The 21783-nt window shown below is 37.6% G+C and overlaps 1 protein-coding gene and 1 long non-coding RNA gene across 4 annotated transcripts; both read right to left on the bottom strand.

Annotated features, from left to right (window-relative positions):
* Positions 1–406: 406 nt before the first annotated feature.
* On the bottom strand, positions 407–2872 carry LOC143463441 (uncharacterized). Its single transcript, XR_013118308.1, has 3 exons — positions 2614–2872; positions 1402–1826; positions 407–1252 (listed from the first exon to the last, which is right to left on the bottom strand). It is a non-coding gene; the product is annotated as an uncharacterized LOC143463441 (long non-coding RNA).
* A 1395-nt stretch (positions 2873–4267) lies between these two features.
* Positions 4268–19013, bottom strand: LOC143461749 (protein kinase C beta type-like). 3 transcript variants are annotated; one of them, XM_076959599.1, is made up of 18 exons: positions 18853–19013; positions 18353–18503; positions 17017–17048; positions 14045–14124; positions 13188–13299; positions 12631–12759; positions 12184–12349; positions 11789–11895; positions 10933–11054; positions 10375–10527; positions 9789–9962; positions 9619–9710; positions 9410–9472; positions 8480–8618; positions 8243–8323; positions 7989–8096; positions 7371–7505; positions 4268–4956 (listed from the first exon to the last, which is right to left on the bottom strand). In XM_076959599.1, the coding sequence occupies exons 2-18, from the start codon at positions 18493–18495 to the stop codon at positions 4804–4806; spliced, it is 1989 nt and encodes a 662-aa protein (XP_076815714.1). In that variant the 5' UTR covers positions 18496–18503; positions 18853–19013; the 3' UTR covers positions 4268–4803. The 3 variants fall into 3 exon arrangements, with proteins under 3 accessions (XP_076815714.1, XP_076815712.1, XP_076815713.1); XM_076959597.1 differs by lacking the exon at positions 4268–4956 and adding an exon at positions 5329–6801 and having other exon boundaries at positions 18853–19012; XM_076959598.1 differs by lacking the exon at positions 4268–4956 and adding an exon at positions 5329–6801 and having other exon boundaries at positions 18353–18507; positions 18853–19012.
* Between the last annotated feature and the right edge of the window lie 2770 nt (positions 19014–21783).

Consider the following 21783-nt stretch of genomic DNA (forward strand, 5'->3'; position numbering starts at 1 on the left):
TATTGTGAAAATTTTTTTCTCTAGCCCCAGGCAATTGTATTTAACATGAGCTTTAAATTGCTAAGTAAAAATGTGGCCGCAATATCGCCGATACACCCTAAGCCTATTTTTTTCTTTTCAGTCTTCTAGTTAAATCTGCCACAGTTTCCTCTGTGGCAGTATGGATAGGTAGTAGCCTTGGTTAGAATGCAGACTGCAACTTTTGTTTATATTCTGGAAGATATCCCCCACGCATTTCAGTCGCAACCGTGAAAAACCACGCTAAAATCGAAAAACCGTGCAGACTAATGAGCGTCTTGTTCACTCATATCGTATGTGCCGCCATAGTTTTGTAGTTCTGTTTAGTTTTCTCTGACGCTACTTAACTGGAACTTCAGGAACTAGGCCTATTTGTTTTTTGTTTGAAACTTATTTCATTTTGAGCTCTATCATTGGCAGATTCCGATTAAAAAAATCAAACAAACTTAATTTTACACTTGTCTTGCAGAATCTTCTTGCAATAATGTTACAAGAGAAAAGCTGATGGAATGGTGGGAAACAGTGGGTGGCGTTAAAACAGATCTAACTGCAGATGCGGTTAACTATTTTATGAAGCTATTTTCTTCGTACAGTTCACCGGATGAACTGTTTCATAAATTCTCCTGTGATGGAATTACGTGCATCCCATCACTATTTTTCTTGCCAAGAAAATTGTCACTATGTTTAACACGAAAATTGTTTGATGTATTTTTATCACACGTTACCACTGTTGCACACAACAAAAAGGGGAAACACTTGACATTACACAAGTTAACCCGAGACGAAGAATTCATAATTCAGTACATAGGTGGTTATATTTTGCAGAAACTCACTAAGCGCTGTATAAATCCTAGAGAAATAGATCTATTGTCTTGTTTAACTGATTATAGTAATGAAACCACTAATAGTTCCTTGATTTCCGCTTTAAATAATACCAATTATGGACATCTTACAGTTCCAGCGAAATCACTAGTGAAATTGTTGATGTATGTAGAAAGTGTCTTTAGGAAACAAGACATAAAGGAGCACATCATGGAAAGTTGCATGTCTTCTTTGAGTGTTTGCAAGTGAAACAATTGCTCGTAGTTAGCTTGTAGTAGCCAAATTGCAGAGAACAGAACCCATACGCTACCGATAGTCATTTAGGGTGCGTGAGCTTGGTAGTCGTAAAATGCCACTTTGTCGTAATTCTTCATAGGCGCTTTTACTTTTAGCAGCTAGACTCAAACAGAACCTATAAAGAAAATTGCAAGGGTTGATTTTAGCACGCTTTTATGAAATAAACAAAAATTGAGGTCAACTGAACTTAGTTACTCAGTAGTAGTTCAGTTCTGAACTTAGTAGTTATTCAGTAGTTTATTACTCAAGGAGACCTAAACCTACTTTATTAACTCAGGGTGATATCTTTCCCCATTTCTTTTCATACTATTTAGCTTTTGCTGCTCTTTCCAAAAGATTGAGTAGAAGTTATCAATTTTATCCTCATCTTGAGCTAAAAAAATGTATGATATTAACGTAAACTTCACAAAAACACACGACACAAAAAGACTGAGTTATATGCATTGTGTAGGTGCATCACATTACATTTGTAGCTTCATTAGAATAGTTATAAGTAACATATTCTGGATTAGTGCAATGCATTATCAGTGTTACTAAAAATAAGTAAGTATATGGTCACTAGCAGCATGCCATATTGACCCGTTACCGACATACACATAGGCTTATACATATGCTTGTTAACAACCAGTTCGCAGATGTCATTAAAATTCCAAGAACCGGTTCGCACGAACCGGCTGAATCCCACCACTCTATATGATTCATTCAATGTTAAATAATGATAAATTTCATTTATGTAACAAATGCAATAGGCACAATTGAAAAACTAGTTTCAGCTGTATGCAAGTTTCCTAACCGTTGGTGCATTTTCAGAACTGAATGGTGTCATAGATTTGGTGGTCATGTGTGGCAGGCCACTTCCAGAACTATACAATCCAGAACATATTGAAAACGATTCAATATCTTTTATGGTGCCGTGTAGTGTTTGAGTAGTTATATCCAGGGAGTAAATACAACTTGAGCGAGGTGCTTTCCAGCCATAATAGCATATCCTTAATGACATGTCATATAATACTCCAATCGAGTATTTAGGTTGATCACAGCCATCATAAAAAGAAAAAACAAGATTTTTGTTTTCAAATGACCTCTGCCAACCTTCCGGCAAGCGAGCAGATTTCAAGGACGCAACAGATTTGAAATGTAATTTTGTTTCAAAGATACGCTTCTTCGGCGGCTTTCTTGAATGTACCTGCGCCAAAGTCAGCTTAGGCAAAGACAAAGTGGGTACTGCTCCTTCACGTAATTCTTTACGGGAATCCTCTGCAAAAAAACTCTTATTTATGCATACATGAACATTTTCAATTTTGATACTTGTAATGGTACATATATTAATCTGAAACCACAGTGAAGGTTTGCACTAATAGCTTGTCACAGATGCAGTGTTATGCTGTGCTCACTCGCTAGTAAATTTAATGAAGTTCTGCATCAAACCATCTCATGGAAAACAAACACTGCATCAAACGCTAGATATGCCATTACATTAAATATCTTTCCTCAATACACTAGTTACACTGCATGTAAGTCTATGTAGAACAAATTTTACTTAAAACAATGTCAGATCTTTCAAAATGCACTTCACACATTTTCACAGCATCTCGAGCAAATAGATTTTTTATGTGCTCGTCGCTTCTGCAAGCCAGCACGATACACTCCAACCTTTCTGCCCAGCTTTCCTTCTCCTTTTTTACAAATTTTCTCGAAGGTATCTTAAACAGAGTCACGGCAGGTGACCTGTTGTTGCACATGGGTAAACAGCACAAATTTGCCATTATTTCAGACTATTTAGCTTATTTCAATAACTTAAAGCCTGCAACATAAGACCTGTACTATTGAGTCTTAATCTGTAAAGTTTTTATTATGCGCGTGGAGCGAAATTTTATGCGCAGATGAAACAATACAATATGACTCGGTCTATCTAAATTTTTCATCCATTCATTTTCTTTTTCACCTTAAATGTGGTGAACGAAAAAATCTTCCCGCGCAACTCAAGTAGGCTAAGCCATGCCTTGATACAAAACAGCAGCATTATCAGTTCAAGGAACTGAAAATAAGTTAATTGCTGAACCTAAAACTCTCACCTGATTTCATTAATTAATTTCAATTAAAGTTAACACCTATTGGATCCCAACAACTGCACCCTAATAATAAGACTAATCTGTTCCAGCAGCAAACAGATCTGAAAATCATTGTCGTCGTCTGCATGTTTATTGTTATGTAGTGAACCGTGACCGTGGAGAAAGTAGAATATGCTCCAAGAGAATAAAAGAAAGAAACATGACGTCATGCGCAAAAGAGAAGTTTCTACGTATGGCGTAGAAAAGGAATTTTTATTTGTAGCCGATAGTCCAGATCAACACACTGTATAGTATGGTAATGGTATGGTCGGAATAATAATACTATTATGATACTATTATAATACTACTAATACTATTATGATAATAATCTTTATCCTCTGACTGAGAAAAGTCTTTGAACGCAGTGGCGTAGCGCTGTTTGGGCTGGACTGTGTATTGATTCCAAGCCAAACTTTTATGGATGTTAAACTATTGACTACACAACAAAATCTTTTTAAATGCTTCAGCAAAACAAAAAATTTTTTAAAATCTTTCATTAAAAATACACCCCATTCGTCTACTTTCCGCCCATTAAAATGGGCCAGAGTACGGGAATTTTTTCCTATTGGAATGGTTGAAAGTATGCCTTTCTTACTCTAGAGTAAGATGATATGCCTTTGGAATGGGGAGAAGTTTACTTCGGAAGAAGTATGGTTTGTGTAACCCATTCGTCTATTTTCCGCCCATTGACCTGCTTAAAGCAATGGGGTTTCCCAAAAAACATATTTCTGCCGAAGTAAACATCTTCCCATTCCAAATGCATATCGTCTTACTCTAGAGTAAGAAAGGCATACTTCCTGCCATTCGAATGGAAAAATATTACCGCACTTTTACCCATTTCAATGGGCGGAATTCACCATTTTTGGAAGGTTACTTAAAGGCAATTAATTTATACAGAGGCGAGTGGCACATATTTTATTCAGGACGATAATTATCGTATCAATATAATTATCGATAATCAACTTTTGTTTACGCAGAGTATTGTAAGCATATGTAAGTTATTTGCCTTGTAAGAGCGGTTTTCAGAAATCAACACAATAACGGCATGCAATCAACAGATGAAAGAAAAATATATAATAGCCTAAAAACTGCGTAAGTTGATTGCGTAGTGGCGTTAATAACCGCATTTACACTACTGTTTATGCTAACTAAACGTGTTCTTGTTAGGGTTGATTGTTGTTAGTTATTGCATAATCGATTGTTCTTCAGCCTGACTCCATTGATAAGTGCGTTCATTAACCATTGATAGCCTGGTGCGTTATCAGCCTATTAAACAAACGGTAGGTTACACATTACACAATAACAAAAATATAGACTGAAGGAGTATCCCAACTGACAAAAGACACGAACACAAAAAACTTCATGCTTTCATACAAAGAAAGTAGTAAATACGTAAAAAATCTCATTTGCAATGAAATAAATGGCAAAAAAGTCACAAAACACGATTACAGAATGTTTAGTTATATGTAAATAGACGTAGGATAAAATTATTATATTAGCTACTTTTCAGTCTAACTGCGATGTTTAGGATCTTAGACATATTTTCTACAAACGTTCACTGCAAGTCAAAAGCAGGATTTATGTAACTGAAACCATCGAATTCCGTTTGATTGAGGTTCATTATGAATGTTTTATCGCAGGGAGTCAACTTCACTCGCTCCTTGGTAAAAGACCGATCAAAATTACTCGCGTCCCGAGCTCCACCAGGCTGAAAAGAAAAAAATTGATGAAAACTTATGGAAAATCAAGAATAAAATGTATTCTAGATAAGTTATATATTCCGGCCAACTTTGAAAGACAGCATCATTCAAAGAGGTTCAGGTAAGCTTTGGTATGCGAAGCGTATTATGTGTTGGAGAACGAGGCCGTTATATTAGCTATATAGTTTATACAGTAAAGGCACGCTCCTATACGTCACAAAAAAACTAAATTACCAGACCCATTCCAACGGAAGCCAAATTTACTACAACTGCCTACGCGTCTGTAATTGTGACGTTCTAAATGTTACTGGTAGTACTGATGGGGTGAATGGCTGTGTAATAAAACAAACCTAGCTAAGGAGTATATGCAACGAAGCTCATTCAAATGAAAAATGTTCAATTAATATTAGTAATACACGTTTCTCTATAATATATTGTCTCATATACAAGACAGGCATCATTATGCTATTTCAAGTACAGAAAAATTACTAAGTACAAACATTTTGCGCATACACAACAATACATGATTAAGGATAATAATTCAGAGACACGAGGTTACGATACAACAAAGAACATGCATCGGACCTAACAATGCACCCTTACAATCAGCGGTAGTACTTTTTGACAAACATTCTAGTATTAATGTGTTACTGAATATTAATTCCATGGCATCAACGCGATATCGGCTCCTGGGAACAAATGAAAACTTTGTGGATACGTTTTTTGGCGGTTTAAGTGAAAGGCAGCAAGTCATCGTACAAAAACCAGTAATACTGAGCAAAGTTGTTTCTGTAGCCACTATTGCATTAATGAAAAAATTTCTTTTGTGAAGAAACAACTGCATTTCGGTGATCTGACGTAATTGCACAAGGAATAACTTATCAAAGCGGCTAACAGCGATTGCGGAATGACGGTCTTGAAGTCAAAGATGGAATGTAAATAAGATAATTTGATGAGGAAAAGAAAACGGGATCATGACGTACCAGTAAATTTAACTTGGGCCCTACTAGTATGGGTGACATAAATTTTTAAAACATTGCAATTTTCGGGAGACGAATCGTCTTTTGACTTAAAAAAGCTGTTGGCAGCCATCGCAATACTCTAAAATGGGGAATTTACGTTTTTACACAGCACTCACTCATTCATTCCTTAATACAACAATGGCGCTCTGTTAACAGTGCCAAAAGCAAGCAGCAAACAGAAAGACACATGCTAAGTAGTGTCGTCATTATTAGTGCAATTTTTCAACAACACATAACGTTCTAACAATATGCGCTACGATGTAGTACAATATTACCTCTACAATAGTCATATACTGAAGCATACAATAGGCAGCCTCGCTAATAGTTTGTGATACCAATAAGATAATTACTTCAATACTTTTCAGAAGCCAGACCATTGCAACTGTAATTGAGTTAACATCGATCAGCGTCGCTGGAAAAGACAACAGAAGTACAAACAACACCTGCTTTAGCCGCTTGAGAAATTACAGACAAAGTTTCGACCGACTTGCCGCATATAACAATACAGTAATTAGATTCTGAACAAAAAAACGTGATTATAAGCAGAAATAAATGCCGGCGTTAAATTATGCTTACTGCAATAAAATCGATCAACAGTCAAAAATCGTTGGGTTGCGTAAACGATAAGCCCCAATAACTGAAGTGTTCTATTTCTAAAATCCATTATACGACGAGGTCTGAGCGAGTGACCGGATGGAAGTTGTCGTTGGAATAAGAGAAACCATCGAACTCGTCCTGGTCGATATTCTTTAAGAACACCGGGTCAATAGGGGTCAGGTTGGGCTTGCTTTTGGTGAAGTACTTGTCAAAATTTTCAGTGATGTTCCCGCTCTGTTTTCCGTTGGAGGTTTTGGTTGCAGTTTGAACAAGTGAAAGAAATTTTTGTTGGCAATTTTTGATTGTGGGTTACATGATTTCATCGATGATGTCATTAGCAATGACGTGGTTCACATCGACGATGAACAGGTCAATGGTTCCACGTCAGAATGATGATGACAACGTACGAGAATGATGAAACATGAAAAACATGAAATGCACGACATCAAATGAAAAACGGTGACATTGCTGTGTATAATGGACAATACAATTTACCTAGGACCTCCGTACCGTCATAAAGCCACCATTAAAATAAAATTGTACGACTTCAAAAACACTGGTATATTAATGGTCAACCTAAAGGGCAGTCAATTTATCGATTTTTCGCCGCAAAAATGAAACTATTTCCCACCGGCGACCGTTACCGGGTCGCCGACCTGCTTAACCAAGCAAGAAAATTTAAATGCGGCAAACGTATCCTGATTCCCAGGCGGTACAAGACGGTATGTCGATCGATGAATAGACCTCGTGGTTCTATGCAAACGACATTTAATTTCATGGGAGGATCGTAAAGATTTACGTACGATTTTCGGCTTAAACGGAGGCTGGATTTCTCTGGCAGCGAGTCGGTCCCAGCTGAGCATCCGGAAGAAAGCGTGATCCATGATCTCCTGCTTGCTTTTCATCCCCAATCTCTTTGATGGATGTTTCTGAAGAAGCTGAAAAAAAAGTTTTTTGGCGTCATTTTTAACTAACAAATGATGTTTGGCGTTTGAGAGTAGAAATGAAATTTCAATTCTGGATCATATCAAAACTAACCACTGTGAGGGCAACTAAGCAGCAGTGGTACTTTTACAGACAAATTGCACGCATTCTGTCGAATACTCGTCAAACAGAGTTAAATACTGATTGAGAATGCAGGGTGAAAATGTTGTTGTACGTAAAACATGTGACATTTATCGAATCATAAATATAACCTTTAAATGTAAACAACGCGATTCATGAACGGAAATGTGACCAGCGCTTCGGGTGAAACACGTGAGCTGTATTGCTCTATTTAGTCTATTGCCACAAAAAAATGATTAAATCAATAAACAAGATGTATCCTTTAATTAACGCATTACAGCGCCGATAAGAGCAAACGCTTTGTGAGTGACAGACAGTGTGCAATGTGCATGAAGTATACAGCTAAATTGACTTACGCCCTTGCACAGGCCAACAGCTTCCTTGGACATGGACCGAGGATAAGAAATGCAATTCTCCATGATCGATTGGAAGAGCTCGTCTTCGTCCTCTCCATCAAATGGAGGCTGATGACGTACACAGGTTGTTACGCATACGATGACGTATGGACAAGACAAAATGTTAGCAGTTGAATTAAAAAACGTACGCATTCAAGGAACGCGTACAACAAGTTTTCTGGTTTTTGTATGGAGTAAATCTGTATATTTTCTACCTGGCCAGCTAGCATTTCATAGAGCAGCACACCGTACGCCCACCAGTCGACCGACTTCCCATACGGCTCGTAAACTATTATCTACATAAAGCAAGTAAATGACTCAAAATATGAAAATATCGGGTTAATGTACATTCATGGAAAAATCGATTGATAGGCCGATGTAAAACAATGCAAATGAGGCTTACGTATAAGATATTTAATTTATGCAACAGTATACAATGTTTAAGGAAGTACCTCGGGAGCAATATAGTCTGGCGTTCCACAGAAAGTGTTTGTGGTATTACCATTAGATATGTTCTCCTTGCACATACCAAAATCAGCAATCTTAATATGACCGGATGCGTCCAACATGACATTATCCAGCTTAAGGTCTCTATAGCAAAGTAAAAAAATTGACTTTTGTAGTCGGGGCCAGAATATATGACATCCGGCATTAATAATTTAATTTTTCAGGCATTTGAGAAACTATTTGAGCAGTATCGGGTCAAACGATCGCTATTTATGAATGATGAACAAAGCGCTTCAAAGGCAATGCCATCAGGCTGTGGATAATAAAATCCAGTCTCCTTATTAACGCGCTAATGGTAGTCATTGACAGCATGACCACAGCAGTGCCAATAAAGTAGTATTAATTTGCGTATTTCGATCTATCGCACCCTTGTTCGGCCTTATCTGCAGCCGTTATCTTAGTAAACAAAATGGAAATTAGCAGCACATGTTTCCTGTTATTTTGGCAACAACTTTTTTAAAATATTTTGCACCGACTACGCTTTCAGCAAGCGCCACTGTATACCGCCAAGAACAGCGTTTAAAAAGTGCGTGGCATACCGCAACTCTAAATTTAAAAAGAACGACTCCCTTGCAATCGCACCCACACACAATTGCACCCATGTTCCACGTGAGAAATACGTACACACACACTTAAAAAACTTTAAATTTGGATGATAAATCACAATCAGCTTTATAAGACGATATTTACAACTAAACCAGTTAAGAAAGGTCACCACACAACTAATTATGCCACCGGGTGGAATTTTGCGTGGGGAGAGTACAGTGGTTACTAGAAAAAACAGGGTAGGCCAATAAAAACATGAAGTGCTTGATGAAGCCTAACGCTTAAGTACAAGAAATGCCTGATTTGGAGTATTAAGCATCTAAGATTACCTGTAAACGATGCCTTTGTCGTGCAAATAAAACAAACCAAGGGCGATCTCGGCGGCGTAAAACCTGAAAAAGAATTTACAAAAAGCTCAGCCTAGTAAAGCAACGTTTAGAGGGCGCTCAACTGGGTACCAACAAACTTTTAGCATGTACGAGGGTGGTGTAACGTGGTTTTGCATCGAAAAATGTCATGCTGATGAAGAAATACTCACACAGCCTGTGGCTCTTTGAACCTGCCCACTTGTTGTATGTGGTACATCAAGTCGCCTCCGTTGATGTATTCCATGACAAAGTACAAACGATCCTGATTAACATAGAAGTAATGTTCTTAAGCTTGCTAACACAACTTTCAGCTGGAGAGTGTATGCAAACGGAGTCTTACGTCGGTCTGGAAGCAGGAATGCAGTTGCGTCAGGAAAGGAGGCTTATCCGGAAGGGCCAGGACGCGCTTTTCAATCATTGTGCATTCGACGTCGTCGTCTTGTACAATCACGTCTTTTTTTAAGACTTTTATTGCGTATATGTCGTTCGTCCCCTTCTTCTCGGCCAAAAGCACCTGACACCAAAACAAGGTCAATTAGTTTTAGTAAAAGTTTTATGACGCTATACATCGATTCTTCCAAACTGTTAAAGGCTTCTCGTTAATGGCGTACTTCAATATAATTAGTATCGCGTCCGAGTGGGAAGTTTTATGACGTCGTATTAATAGTTGCTTATTGGGTCAATAAAACGTAGTTTCCATTTTCATCAACTTTGTTTATTTGAGTCATAAAAATGAGTAATGTTCTAAGAAGATACCTAGAAACGCGCACATTTTTTGGCAATTTCATGCCAAAGGTAGCGATAATAAGTAAGCGAAAGTAAAAGAAATCCGAATTTTGCAACACCTATAGAAAGAAGTGATTTGTTGAATGGGAATTAGTGGTGAACCTTCCCGGGAGACAAAAGTCAAAACGAATAGCACTTACCTTTCCAAAACTTCCCCGGCCCAAAACATGCAGAAAATTAAAGTCGCTTGGTTTCAGTCGCTCCATGGTTGCTCCGTCTTCCCGCTGCTTTACATTCTTCCGCGTCTGCTCTTTCTGCTCATGTCGCTTCTTTTCGTCTTCCAGCCTTTGTTGCTATGCAGATAATCGAAATTAAAAAGACTCTATTCGTCTTTTTCTTTGTGAGACGACTAAATCTGACTTTTTAAACCAACATTGCCAGACTGATTGCTGCAATTCATGACCTATTCTGAGAGTTTATGCTAGTGTGGGTATATTTACCAGGTTCTACTGTATCGTGGTATATTAACGCAATATCGAAACCGCATGATCACATATTTAAGTTGCGATTTTCCCATATCTCACATATGCGGTGCAATTGGTTGCATGAATGATATTTCAAACGCTGAGGTGAAGACAGGAAATTACAACCACAGTAAAACTAACCAACTGCAAGTAACAAAGGCAATATCACGCCGAGGAAACCTAGCAGAGTTCTTACAACCTGTACGGGACGTGATAGACGTTCAGTTTGGTTACCTCCAGTTTCTTAGTTACACGATCCATTTCGACACCTTCGTCAATAATGGGAACGTTGTAGAATTCCCCTTCTTGCTGGCTGAGCAACTTGAACCAGCCGTCGACTGGAGCTTTCAACAACTCTGTTAAATGACAATAAACGTCCAACAAAATTGAAAGTTTCCTAAAGAACTGAAATGTTCAGTTGGTAACAACTAATGAAAATTAATGAAAACTATCAGTGTCTCGGGAAAGATTTTCAACGAAAATATAGGTTGGATCCACACAAGTGCGTTAACGTGTGCGTGCGGTGTTCCCGAATTAATTGCATTAAATGAAGATCGTTATCGCAGAGAAAAATCCCTAAACAGCAGAATAGGCCAATAGCTGGTGCGATACGAGCAAGAACTTATGGATATAATTGTCTTAGTTAGAATTGATTCAAGTCGTTCAGCAGAAGTCGTTCAGTAGTGAAGCAGTGATACTGTTCTGGTGCTGGCATTTTCAATGCACTTCCTTGTGCGGTAAGTCGTCGCCACGCACAACTAACATGATTTCAGCAAACACATTTACACCATTAATGACAGCTTTGTTAATAAAGTTATCGATTAAGCCATCAGGTTACAATGCTGATGGTTATGTAAATCAAGCAGCTTTGCAAAACAGAATCTCGACAGCAGCAAAAGCAATTCACTGTTATCTAGACTTCCACAGCATTTGCCACACTGTTTGCAGTCAAAGACTCGTGTTATGACTATACGGTTGTGTAATGCTAACGTAGCGTAAGGCGGAAGGATACTGTGCATACAACAATATATGGACTATGTGTATTGAACAGCTTCTTTTACGGCTTAATATAGATTCGGGTAAAACATACCGGAAATTCCAAATGACAGTGAACCCATAAAATCGTTGGCCGTGGTTAGGTCCCAATCCCAAACTTCGACCAACAGACGTCTGTCTTTATCCAAATCTTCTAGTGGTCTGTAAAGAAAAACTTCATTTACTCAACAACACTTGAAAATTCTTCACTGTACAGCTGTGGTAGGTAAATCTAGCCAAACAACTTTGCTTTTTCAAAAAAGAGCCTTTTACACTGGGAGGATTAAAAAAAATCCTTCCTAAAGCAAGTAAGTTATAATATATGCGTAAGCAGTACAGATTTGAGTAATCCTTTTAGTTCATAAATTCTTAGCTGCTTACAAAGAAACCTTATTGGAAACTTTGTGATCTTTGATGTGACCGTAAGAAGAAAGAAATTAACCAACTGACATTGTGAGGATTTCGTTCCAGTTGGGATTAAGATTCTTTTCCCTGATCGTGGTTTTTCGTTTCGAGCTGCGTTTGCTAGCCTTAATCTCTGGTATCAGTTTCACTTTCACGTAGGGATCAGATAGTCCGTTTGGATCCATCGGGACAAGATTTTTCCCCTCTTGAACTGAGAAGTGAAATGTGGATATATAGCAGCTTAGCAGCTCACATAGTTGAGTGGATATATAGTATATATATATGTGGATATATAGTACAGCTTATAGCAAACAGGAGAACACACATCTTATCGTACAGTCCTAAAGCACATGCTATAAGTGTAGTTCGAGAGAGATATACTGTACTTGTAAGTTAATTATGGCCATAGAAATTAACGGTTAAAACAAAAATTGTTTCATTTCGCAATCTGCTGTCGGGGATTTTAGACAAAAACAATCGTCATGTTCCAACCTTTAACAGTTAATTTTTTATCCTTGATCGAAGCATCCAAGCGGAGTCGTCCACGCTTTTCGGTGTGATCTCGACCACATAAGTAGGGTACGTGGGGTATGCATTTCTTATGGAAATTCAAATTACAAGCTGCAAGATAGAAAACGTGATTGTCAATTTGTAAATTTACGGTCGATTTTAATACAATGTCGTCAGGCACGTGCGCTGTGTCTTATTCAAAGATGGCATTAAAACAATTAGACTTGAAAAAAACGATGAAACGTAAAATCTCTTTGTATAGTTGCACCGCAAAAACCATCCAATGGAAGAATGGAACTTACGTCATAATTGTTTGATAACATTTGAGCCATGTCAGGTCTAGTCAAATTGTATTATTTCTATTAAATTACATCCATTACACACAAAAAACACCAACAGACAAGTTAAAGTTGCTATATTACGGCAAATGCGATAAATAATAAGAAAAGGTTTAGCTGGGACAAAATGTTTTGCAATGCACACTGCATAGCAAGAATAACGACAAAGCATCAAGCATGCATCACAGCAGCTGTACTCACAAGTGCATTTCATTCCTTGCCGAACCAGCCCGTACAAAAGCGAGCCGCAATGGTCACAGAACGTTGGTGAGGTGTACGATGCGACACGAAACTTGTGCTGACTCTTAACCTCCTAAAACCAAACACCATTAACATGCAGAGAAGATGTTTTACTAGCGGTGGCCCATTAGAAAATTTGCTTCATTGGACATACAACAAGTAAAATACAAGCCGGTGACTGCGTGTTTCACATCGATGCGTTTTGTTAACGTATGACTCATTAATGACGCGCTAAATAATCACCGTACATTTGTGCATGCAACTTGCAGGTATGTAGCCTAATGTAAGCGAAACGCCTAACCAAACCTAACCAGAAAAACAGTAAATGAAATGTGGTCAGCTGTTTCCATTCAACAGCTTTTTAACCATGTAGCTAGGCATATGCGCTACAGTGATTGGCGTGCTTCCTCAATTACGACGATGTGTTGGTAAGGGTGGGTGGGTGTCAATTCAACGCTTTATGATGTATTTTCCGCAATCCGTCGCTTCGGTGTACTGTACAGGTCTGCGTCTCGCACAAATTTGTCAAATACTGAACGGGAAGTAAGCATACGCAACCCTGCGACAGGAATAAGTTTGAAACGGAACTGATGTCACACGGCGAGCAAAGGAGTGACTATAACAGCAAGGGGTTGGGACGCAGAAGATGTGAAAACGGCGCACGAGTTTCGCCTGAACTTTTTTGGCCAGCAATGTATGCTCAAGCGCGTGCAGTGTTCCTCAGCTTGCAGCTCAAACCAAATGTTGAAGCATATTAGCACATAACCATGACGAGAAAAATAGTTATCACATGGGGCATGGTGAATACGTACACTTACCCCTCGTTCTTCTTTGTCGATCCCCGGGCAGGGAAAAGTAACATATTCATGACAGCGTTTGTGAACGACAAATCTGCAAACTGAAAACAAAATAACATGAATAAGACGAACTGCGTCGTATACAAAAATTGCAGCATTTGCACTGTTTTTGACCAAGTGCACAGTGTCAAATGTTGGTTAATGACACGAAAGCTAAAACTAACCAGTATCTGATTCAATGAGAAAATTTGTAAAAGCTTTTGTCAAAAACCACTTATTGGAGTTGAAAAGTTAGTGACTACTAAATAGCCTAAAGGTAGCAATTTTATGACTCAGTGCGTCCAGAACTAGCAACCATGCGAAAATCTATAAATACACGGCCAAGTTACGCAAGAATAACGTTTTTTTGGTAGATATAGGAAACTTCAAAATGAGAGCTATCGCAATGTAACGGCAATGCGACAAACTCTCGTTACTTGACGTACAACAAGCACACTGACAAATGTCAAAACAATGGCTGGCTGCCTTTCAAATATACGTATGTCATGGCATGAGGTTAAGTAGCGAACAGGTTGTATTCCAAAATACGTTGTACTACAAAAACTTTGGCAGTCGCGTGTCATATGACCAGGGTCAAGTCAAGTCGGAAAATGGTACATTTGACACATACGATTGGAAGCACTTCGGTGAACGTGAAAAGGCTTGAATTTCCGAATACGCGATAGTCAACATTTGGCTGCCCTGAACGAAACAAGGTGCCTGAAACGGCAAATGAACACGGTCCTACATTTCCAACGCAAGTGAAGTTCCACCTACAAACGTTTTTATTTCATTTTAATGACTAAACTAAACAGATTATGAGAATGCTTGGACAAACAACAACATCGACTAATATAGACAATTTTGTGAATGACACTTTATTTGTTTTTACAGCTCATACGTTGGACAAATGATGTTCCCTACAGTAACCACACCCGGTTAAGCACATAAAAATCCTTCCAATTCCGACTTTGAGCAACCCGTGCAAAGCTAATCAGTGTAATCATACAGTTTAAGTGAAAACATCACAATTTAAATATCTAACGATTTATAATCATATTTCCTTGAGCAAATACCGTGCAACTGCTCCGCCCAACAAAGGTTAGTAAGAAGTTTGGAATGGAATCGGTACGAAATCGATTTATCAATTTCAGGCGAATATTTGTCAGACCTCCGGCACAACCTTTTTCTTCGTTTTATTCACAATTTTGCGATACTTCCAGTAAGTAATATAAATATTTCATGGCTCCATGCGGCCATTGCACTGTGCAAGCGGTACTGTAGTTCTGGCATTCACTCATGGCACAACAAAAATTTGTTTTAAACGTGAGAAATTAAATAGAGCTTTTGGTTAAGCTCCCAGTCTATCAAAGTATTGATAAAAATTAATGAATTAGTAAATAGAAACGGCAAAAACAGTGAATATCAAACTCTGGAATGGCCATAGACCGAGCATAGAACAAAACAACTCCGATACTTCTACGCTATAACACACTGTGACAATTTTTGTTCATTTTTGGAAGCGTTTTGGAGCAGTAAGATACGGTCTGTCACAACAATATACAACTTGAATCTCTACTGTACTGATACTTAATGCAGTTTCAAAAGCATTCAAAAACTGGGTCAATTAGGGCAAGTAACTCGTGTTGGTCCTAAATGGCCACAGCTGGCAATAAGTGATAAGTCAATTAAGATTATTAGTATCGGACGTTGGGCATATCTGCTCCCGCATGGGAGTCACCAACCTGCATTACGAGAATTAATAATACGATGGGTAAGATTTTGTAGACGCAAAATATTAATTGCTGTTCGGCCGGCAGACAGACAGACTGATTTAAATTCAAGCTTATGTATAAAAAACTCACATCATAAAGTCACAATAGAAGGTGTTATTGAAAAAACATGCTAGCAAATTGGTTTGGCCGTGTAAATGGAAACAAAGATCAAGTGACGTTGGCTGGTCGGATTTCAATTGGTCTGCGGTAACTATGGCAACTAGTGGGTTGTTAAATGGATCTTTTCAGTGAGCTAGCGTTCTAGTTAACCAGATACTGTATCGAATATTGATGTTATAATTATGCGGCCATTAATGCCGATGTATTGCAACTTGACATGATAGACAAAACTTGACTTTAGAAACATGAAGGGAAAATCAGAATATCGACAATTTCACGTTTGGCGAATAAGTACATTGAAATGAGTGCATTACCGTGTACAGATTGTATTAAACATGGACTTGATCAAGCTGGCAGCCAACTAATTAAAATCTCATTGGACTGCATTTTTGTCAGTGCTGCAAATGTCGCTCCCAAACGGTTTCTTTGAGGAAACACCGCATTATAACCAGTACAGTGCATAACATTTATATGCAACATTATATCACTACCACCGGTACATCGGCAACAGTAAAATACCTAACCAATGGCACAGATACCAACGCGTTAAACACGTGTGTAGCATACGCGTGTAGCATATGCTGATTCATAGCCAAGCTTACTATGCGTCAGACAAACACCACTATTCCAAGCATTGCCTTTGAATATTGCAAAACGTAAGTAAAACAGTATTACGTGTTTTCCCATGTCTGCTTTAAGCCATACCTCAGGCTTATTTGTTTTGAGCGCATAATTTTGTTTATTTTCGAGGTCCACGGTCTACTAGTAATTGGAAACCACGTATACATGCGCATTCTCAGAGAAAAATCTGCTTTGAACGTGCGTGAAACGCCCTTTCAAGTCTGAAATCAAATTAATAAGTAGCAATGGTTCACCCCCTCAAATTCAATGTCAATGGGAAACCATACAATTACAGCCGGCAATTCCAAATTATAAACATGCCGGAAAGGCAACTTCCATCCCCGCTGATGTGTCACCAACAACATTACCGATTTGCAAAGATAACCATGGGTAAACAGTGTAGTAAGTACAAGTGTCATATTAAATGCAATTACTTACGTTGACATTGATATCCTTGCTTTCCAAATCCCCTGAAAGAAAGAAATACAAATGAATAGTTGAAGCGTGTAAAATCAAAAATCAAGGGCAAACAGATGCCAGATGTTAAAAATTCAACTTGTGCAATCGAACAAAATACTTGCTGAAATATGAAGAATGGAGTTTGAAAAAGCGTTTGGCGTTTCCTTTCAACGTTAAAAGGCAAGAGGTTCCTGAATTCGCGATATGACACGCATTCGACCTTTGCGATATGTCAATAAGGGCATTATAAGCACTAACAAGGCAATGCAATTGCTACCTGGTAGCGATATATGCCTTTCCATGCCGGTATTCATTATTGTGGGAATATTATGCATTGCTTTTACCTAAAGTGGCATATCTTCTTTCAAGTTGGTAATATAAAGTGGGGTTCAAAGTTTGTGTTGTTGCGGCTAATGGCATCTTCCGCAATGCCCTTGAACAAGGACTTCATAAAGACGCTTACCCAGTTTTCGAATTTTCTAAAATACGTGCCAACAATTCTGAAAATTACGGTAATTGGTCCATTAACAAACATACTACCAGAAACGGCGGCTTCAGCTCAGCGACCAAGTTACCACTGTATTTGATGGTAAACCTGTTCCCTGGTGCGCTTTGTTGCGAAGCATGCGGCGTTTAAGCATGAACAGATACGGTAATCATCCATAAATGTTTTTGACTCTTTCTAAAAAAAGACATACAAACTTATAGTATCGCTCTTTGCACTAAACGGTAAGTACGACATATATGTCTGTGTATAACACCTGGCCGAATTAACGCGCTGAAGCAGAACAATATAGCAGGGCGATACCGCAAAAATGGTTATATGAAAACCGCAAACAAATTCCGAAGTAGATTTACAAAATATGTAAGGTATGCAACCCTTGCATGCAACGTTTTAAAAAATGCCTTTATAATGTACGATTTCAGTCATTAATTATTTAATTCCAGGAGAAGTGTAGCTAACAACGCGCACTATTTTCCTCAAAAGATTAATCGGGCCCATAAATATTTATGATCTTGCAGATTTAAAAAATATGATCGAAAATGACAAACTGAATTGCACATTCTCGGAAAAGAAAAAAGTAAATCACTTCTGTAAAACGGTCGTGGTTGTATTGATACAAGAAACACAAATAACTGTTAACTCATGCCTTTTGACAACCACTGATGTAGAGTAGTTTAGCAAAATCCATATTCCTGGCCACGACACTGAATATAGGTATATTGGCATTTGTTGCCAAAAGGCATTGCTGTCACATGGTATATCAAAGATTGCACAAGTGATAAAGATTATCCGCTTTGAAAACCAACTTACCAAACAAATGCTGTACAATGCCCACAGAAAGTAAACTGTTTGAAAAATCGAGGAATAAACTCATGTCCCCTGACTTTGTGAACTTTCTGTCTTAAAGCACCACGTCTGGCGAACCCCTTGAAGTTTTCATCCCCATCACCCATTCCGATATCTTTCTTAACACAAATGCATTTAGATTAAAAATATGCATTTTTGCTGTAAAAGCCATAGTTTTATTGCCCACCTTCAAGCCATTAAATTTCATAAACCGATAGTTCTAATCCTAGTCTTCAGTAACACTTTAACATGGTTATCAAATCTACATGATTATAATATTGCAAACGATCAAATGTAATATGCCTACAATTAAACCACTTCTTATCCATTTTAAATATAAAACTCGGCTGTAATAGATAATTTAATCAATATAATCTGCGTAAGTGTATAAACTTAACTATCAAAATTCAAGTCAAATCAATAGTTTTAGTTTAAACTATAGTTCCAAGTTAGTCTGTACTCACATCTTATTTAACTAGAGCAGCAAATTCTTTCTTAATCCTATAAATTATTCACAATTTTAATCAAAATGCACAGCTTTTTTCATATCAATGATTCACTTGAAATACTTCACAGCAAAATTCTACCCCACACATCTAAAAATATAAAGGTACATGTAGCCTAGAAACAAAATAAAATATCAGTTAACTATATCTGCAACCAGCAAATGCTAACTGTTGTTACCAAACGGCTGGAATTATAGGAAATTCAAATGCATATATGACAGTAGATTGTTGTACTTCAATATTAGTTTAACAACATTGTTCGGCTAATAGTATATAAACCTTGGTGTAAAGCTTTATTTTGAAACATAGCTATATATATCATACAAAATTTGCATTTTGTATATACAGTATCTTGAAATTAGCTGGCATTAAAGCGAGCTCAAAACTAAACACGGTTTAAATATGCAATGATTGCTTCCAAACTGATGTTTGATAAAATAACTTCACGTCTTACTTACCATACTGAACCATTTTAAGTTTTTTACCAAATATATTTTAAGAACTGGCAGTTGTTTTCAGCATACAACATGGCCTGTTTTTATTTCATTGGAGAAATTAAATGTTGGGAGCTATAACACCCAATTCCTTACCCGAACAATAAAACATACAACTTAACGTAAATCTGTTTTCAAATGTAAGTTTAACTTCAATTTAACCATACTTAAATAAATTTCACTTCTTATGCATCTTTTCTCCTAACTTTAAAGGATAACGTTCAACTTCAATGAGTTGTATAAATAAATTGTTCCAGTGGATTTTGCTTAATAACTATGACTTAAGCCGAGATGAGAAAGTTTGCATACTGCATGGGGGGTTCTAAATCTACATACTACTCTGTATACTTTCGTATGCTTTTGATGCTTTTTGTGTGAGGGATTTCTCCCGTCAATTGGCAAAGTTTCCAACCTCAAGTTTTATGGAGCCATAACAAACCATGGCAGAATGTAGAAGACAGAGCTTTACTTTTATAGCAATCAGAATCACCTCGTCTAGGAAATTTATGTATAACCCTTGTTGTAATAACTCAACTTAGATTTCAAAACTACTGGAGCCACGATCTGACAATGACAGTAAAAATAAATTAATATTGTCTAAAAAAGTTGGCTTGACGTAAGTCACAACTTACATTGACATAACTACAATCAGAAAAAATAATTTGGTTACAATCCTTGGTTTAAGTGACATATCGTAAATCAATGCAAAAGAGCTAATATTGGTATTTTTTTAAATAAAATCGCTGGGTTAAAATGCTACCCTTGCAAACCTTGTTCAATATGCAGTACTACCACTGAAATGCCCTCCCAACTTTCAGCAATGCTTTAACTTGTACGAGATGTTCCTGCCTGCTTAGTGGGTCTGGAAAAACAGTTTTAAAATCGAGAAGAATCATATTACAAAAATAATAAAAATTGCATCTATTAAATGCACACCAACAGTGGGACAAGCTTGCACAGTATCAGTGGTAAGCAATCAAAGTTTTACAAAGTCCTTCTTCCGCCCAAGGAAAAAAGTTAGATAAATCTTGATTGTCAGGCCACTTGAATAGTTTCATAAGAAATTAAGCCTATTAAGTTACAATTTTCTGGCTGCCACTGAGTTGAAAAAATATAAAAAGTATGAATCAAAGTTACACAGTCACCTGTTAGTCTGCCCGACTGTAATATATCTGGTAATGGTAAACACACATATATATATATATGCATCAAAACTACAAAGTGACTATTTCACCTTATGCAGGTCAGCTTGTTTTTAAAAATAGCCTAGGCGGTTAGGTTAGAATGGCAGAAATGGTATGCAAAAAGTTGACTTTCGCCATTTAAGTTTTATTGGAGTTATATTTAGACTGGAAGGTATAGATTTATATTACCATGTTATAGGCTAGGCTACCGATAACATTAAAGTTAGGTTAACAGTAAACTATGATAAATAGCTTCGAACGCACAATTTTTTCCCATTAAATAGTGGCAGCCTACAAAATAAGGCAGTCTAACAGCATGTCACACTTGTTACTAACCTGCAAGCTTAAAATAACAAAATAATATTGACAGACAACTCAACCTTTTTACCGGTATCAAGTAATATAAGCCTAATTACAATTACTTTAAACACCTGAAGATCTATCTATATTTGATTACAACCTATCCTACAGTCTTAGAGCGTCTGCGCTTGTAGACCTATAGCCTTTAAGCATAGGCATGATTACACAGAGGCTGTTCGAACAACTTGAGTTTTTACACTTTAACACTTGATTTGCTTGTGGTTAAAATGCACATAAGATTTGCTTTGATTTAGGCATCCTCTAAGGCAGTGGTTCCCAACCGCCGGTCCGCAAAGTATCTTACTCTCTGCCAAGCTAGCCAATTTTAATATGGAATCAAAAGTATTAGCAAAGTAGTTACTCCCTGTAAAACCCATTTTACGCTTGGCCGGTTCACAGCAGCAAAACTGGTGTATGTCGCCTTCGTTGATACCGCAAAATTGTTTTATAACAAAGACTAACCTTTTGATAACCTAAAATGTCTTAGATTTTGTGCCGTTAATGATTGTTTATGTTTATGACATTTTGTTGTTTGAGTTGATTTGATTGCCGTTTTGCTCTAATTCCACTAACAATTGGATGCGTAACCCTCATAGCAGTTGCTACCGTCATCTTGTGACTTGATTTTCTGCCACCGCGGGAGTCAGATTTCGGGGCTCAGATCGATTAGCCACTGGATTATGCTGTCATCTAAATCACGCAGGTCATGTAGGGTAGGCTATTCCGTGGGGACACGGTAGATGGAGTGATCAGATATACTGGAACAGGTATGCAGCTTGCTCCTCCGTCCTACACTCCAAAGCCGTAGAGATTGCCACTACCGATTTGTACATAGCTGAACAGAATCGATC

The sequence above is a fragment of the Clavelina lepadiformis genome, chromosome 6, assembly GCF_947623445.1.
Source record: "Clavelina lepadiformis chromosome 6, kaClaLepa1.1, whole genome shotgun sequence".
In the NCBI taxonomy this organism is placed as follows: Eukaryota; Metazoa; Chordata; class Ascidiacea; order Aplousobranchia; family Clavelinidae; genus Clavelina; species Clavelina lepadiformis.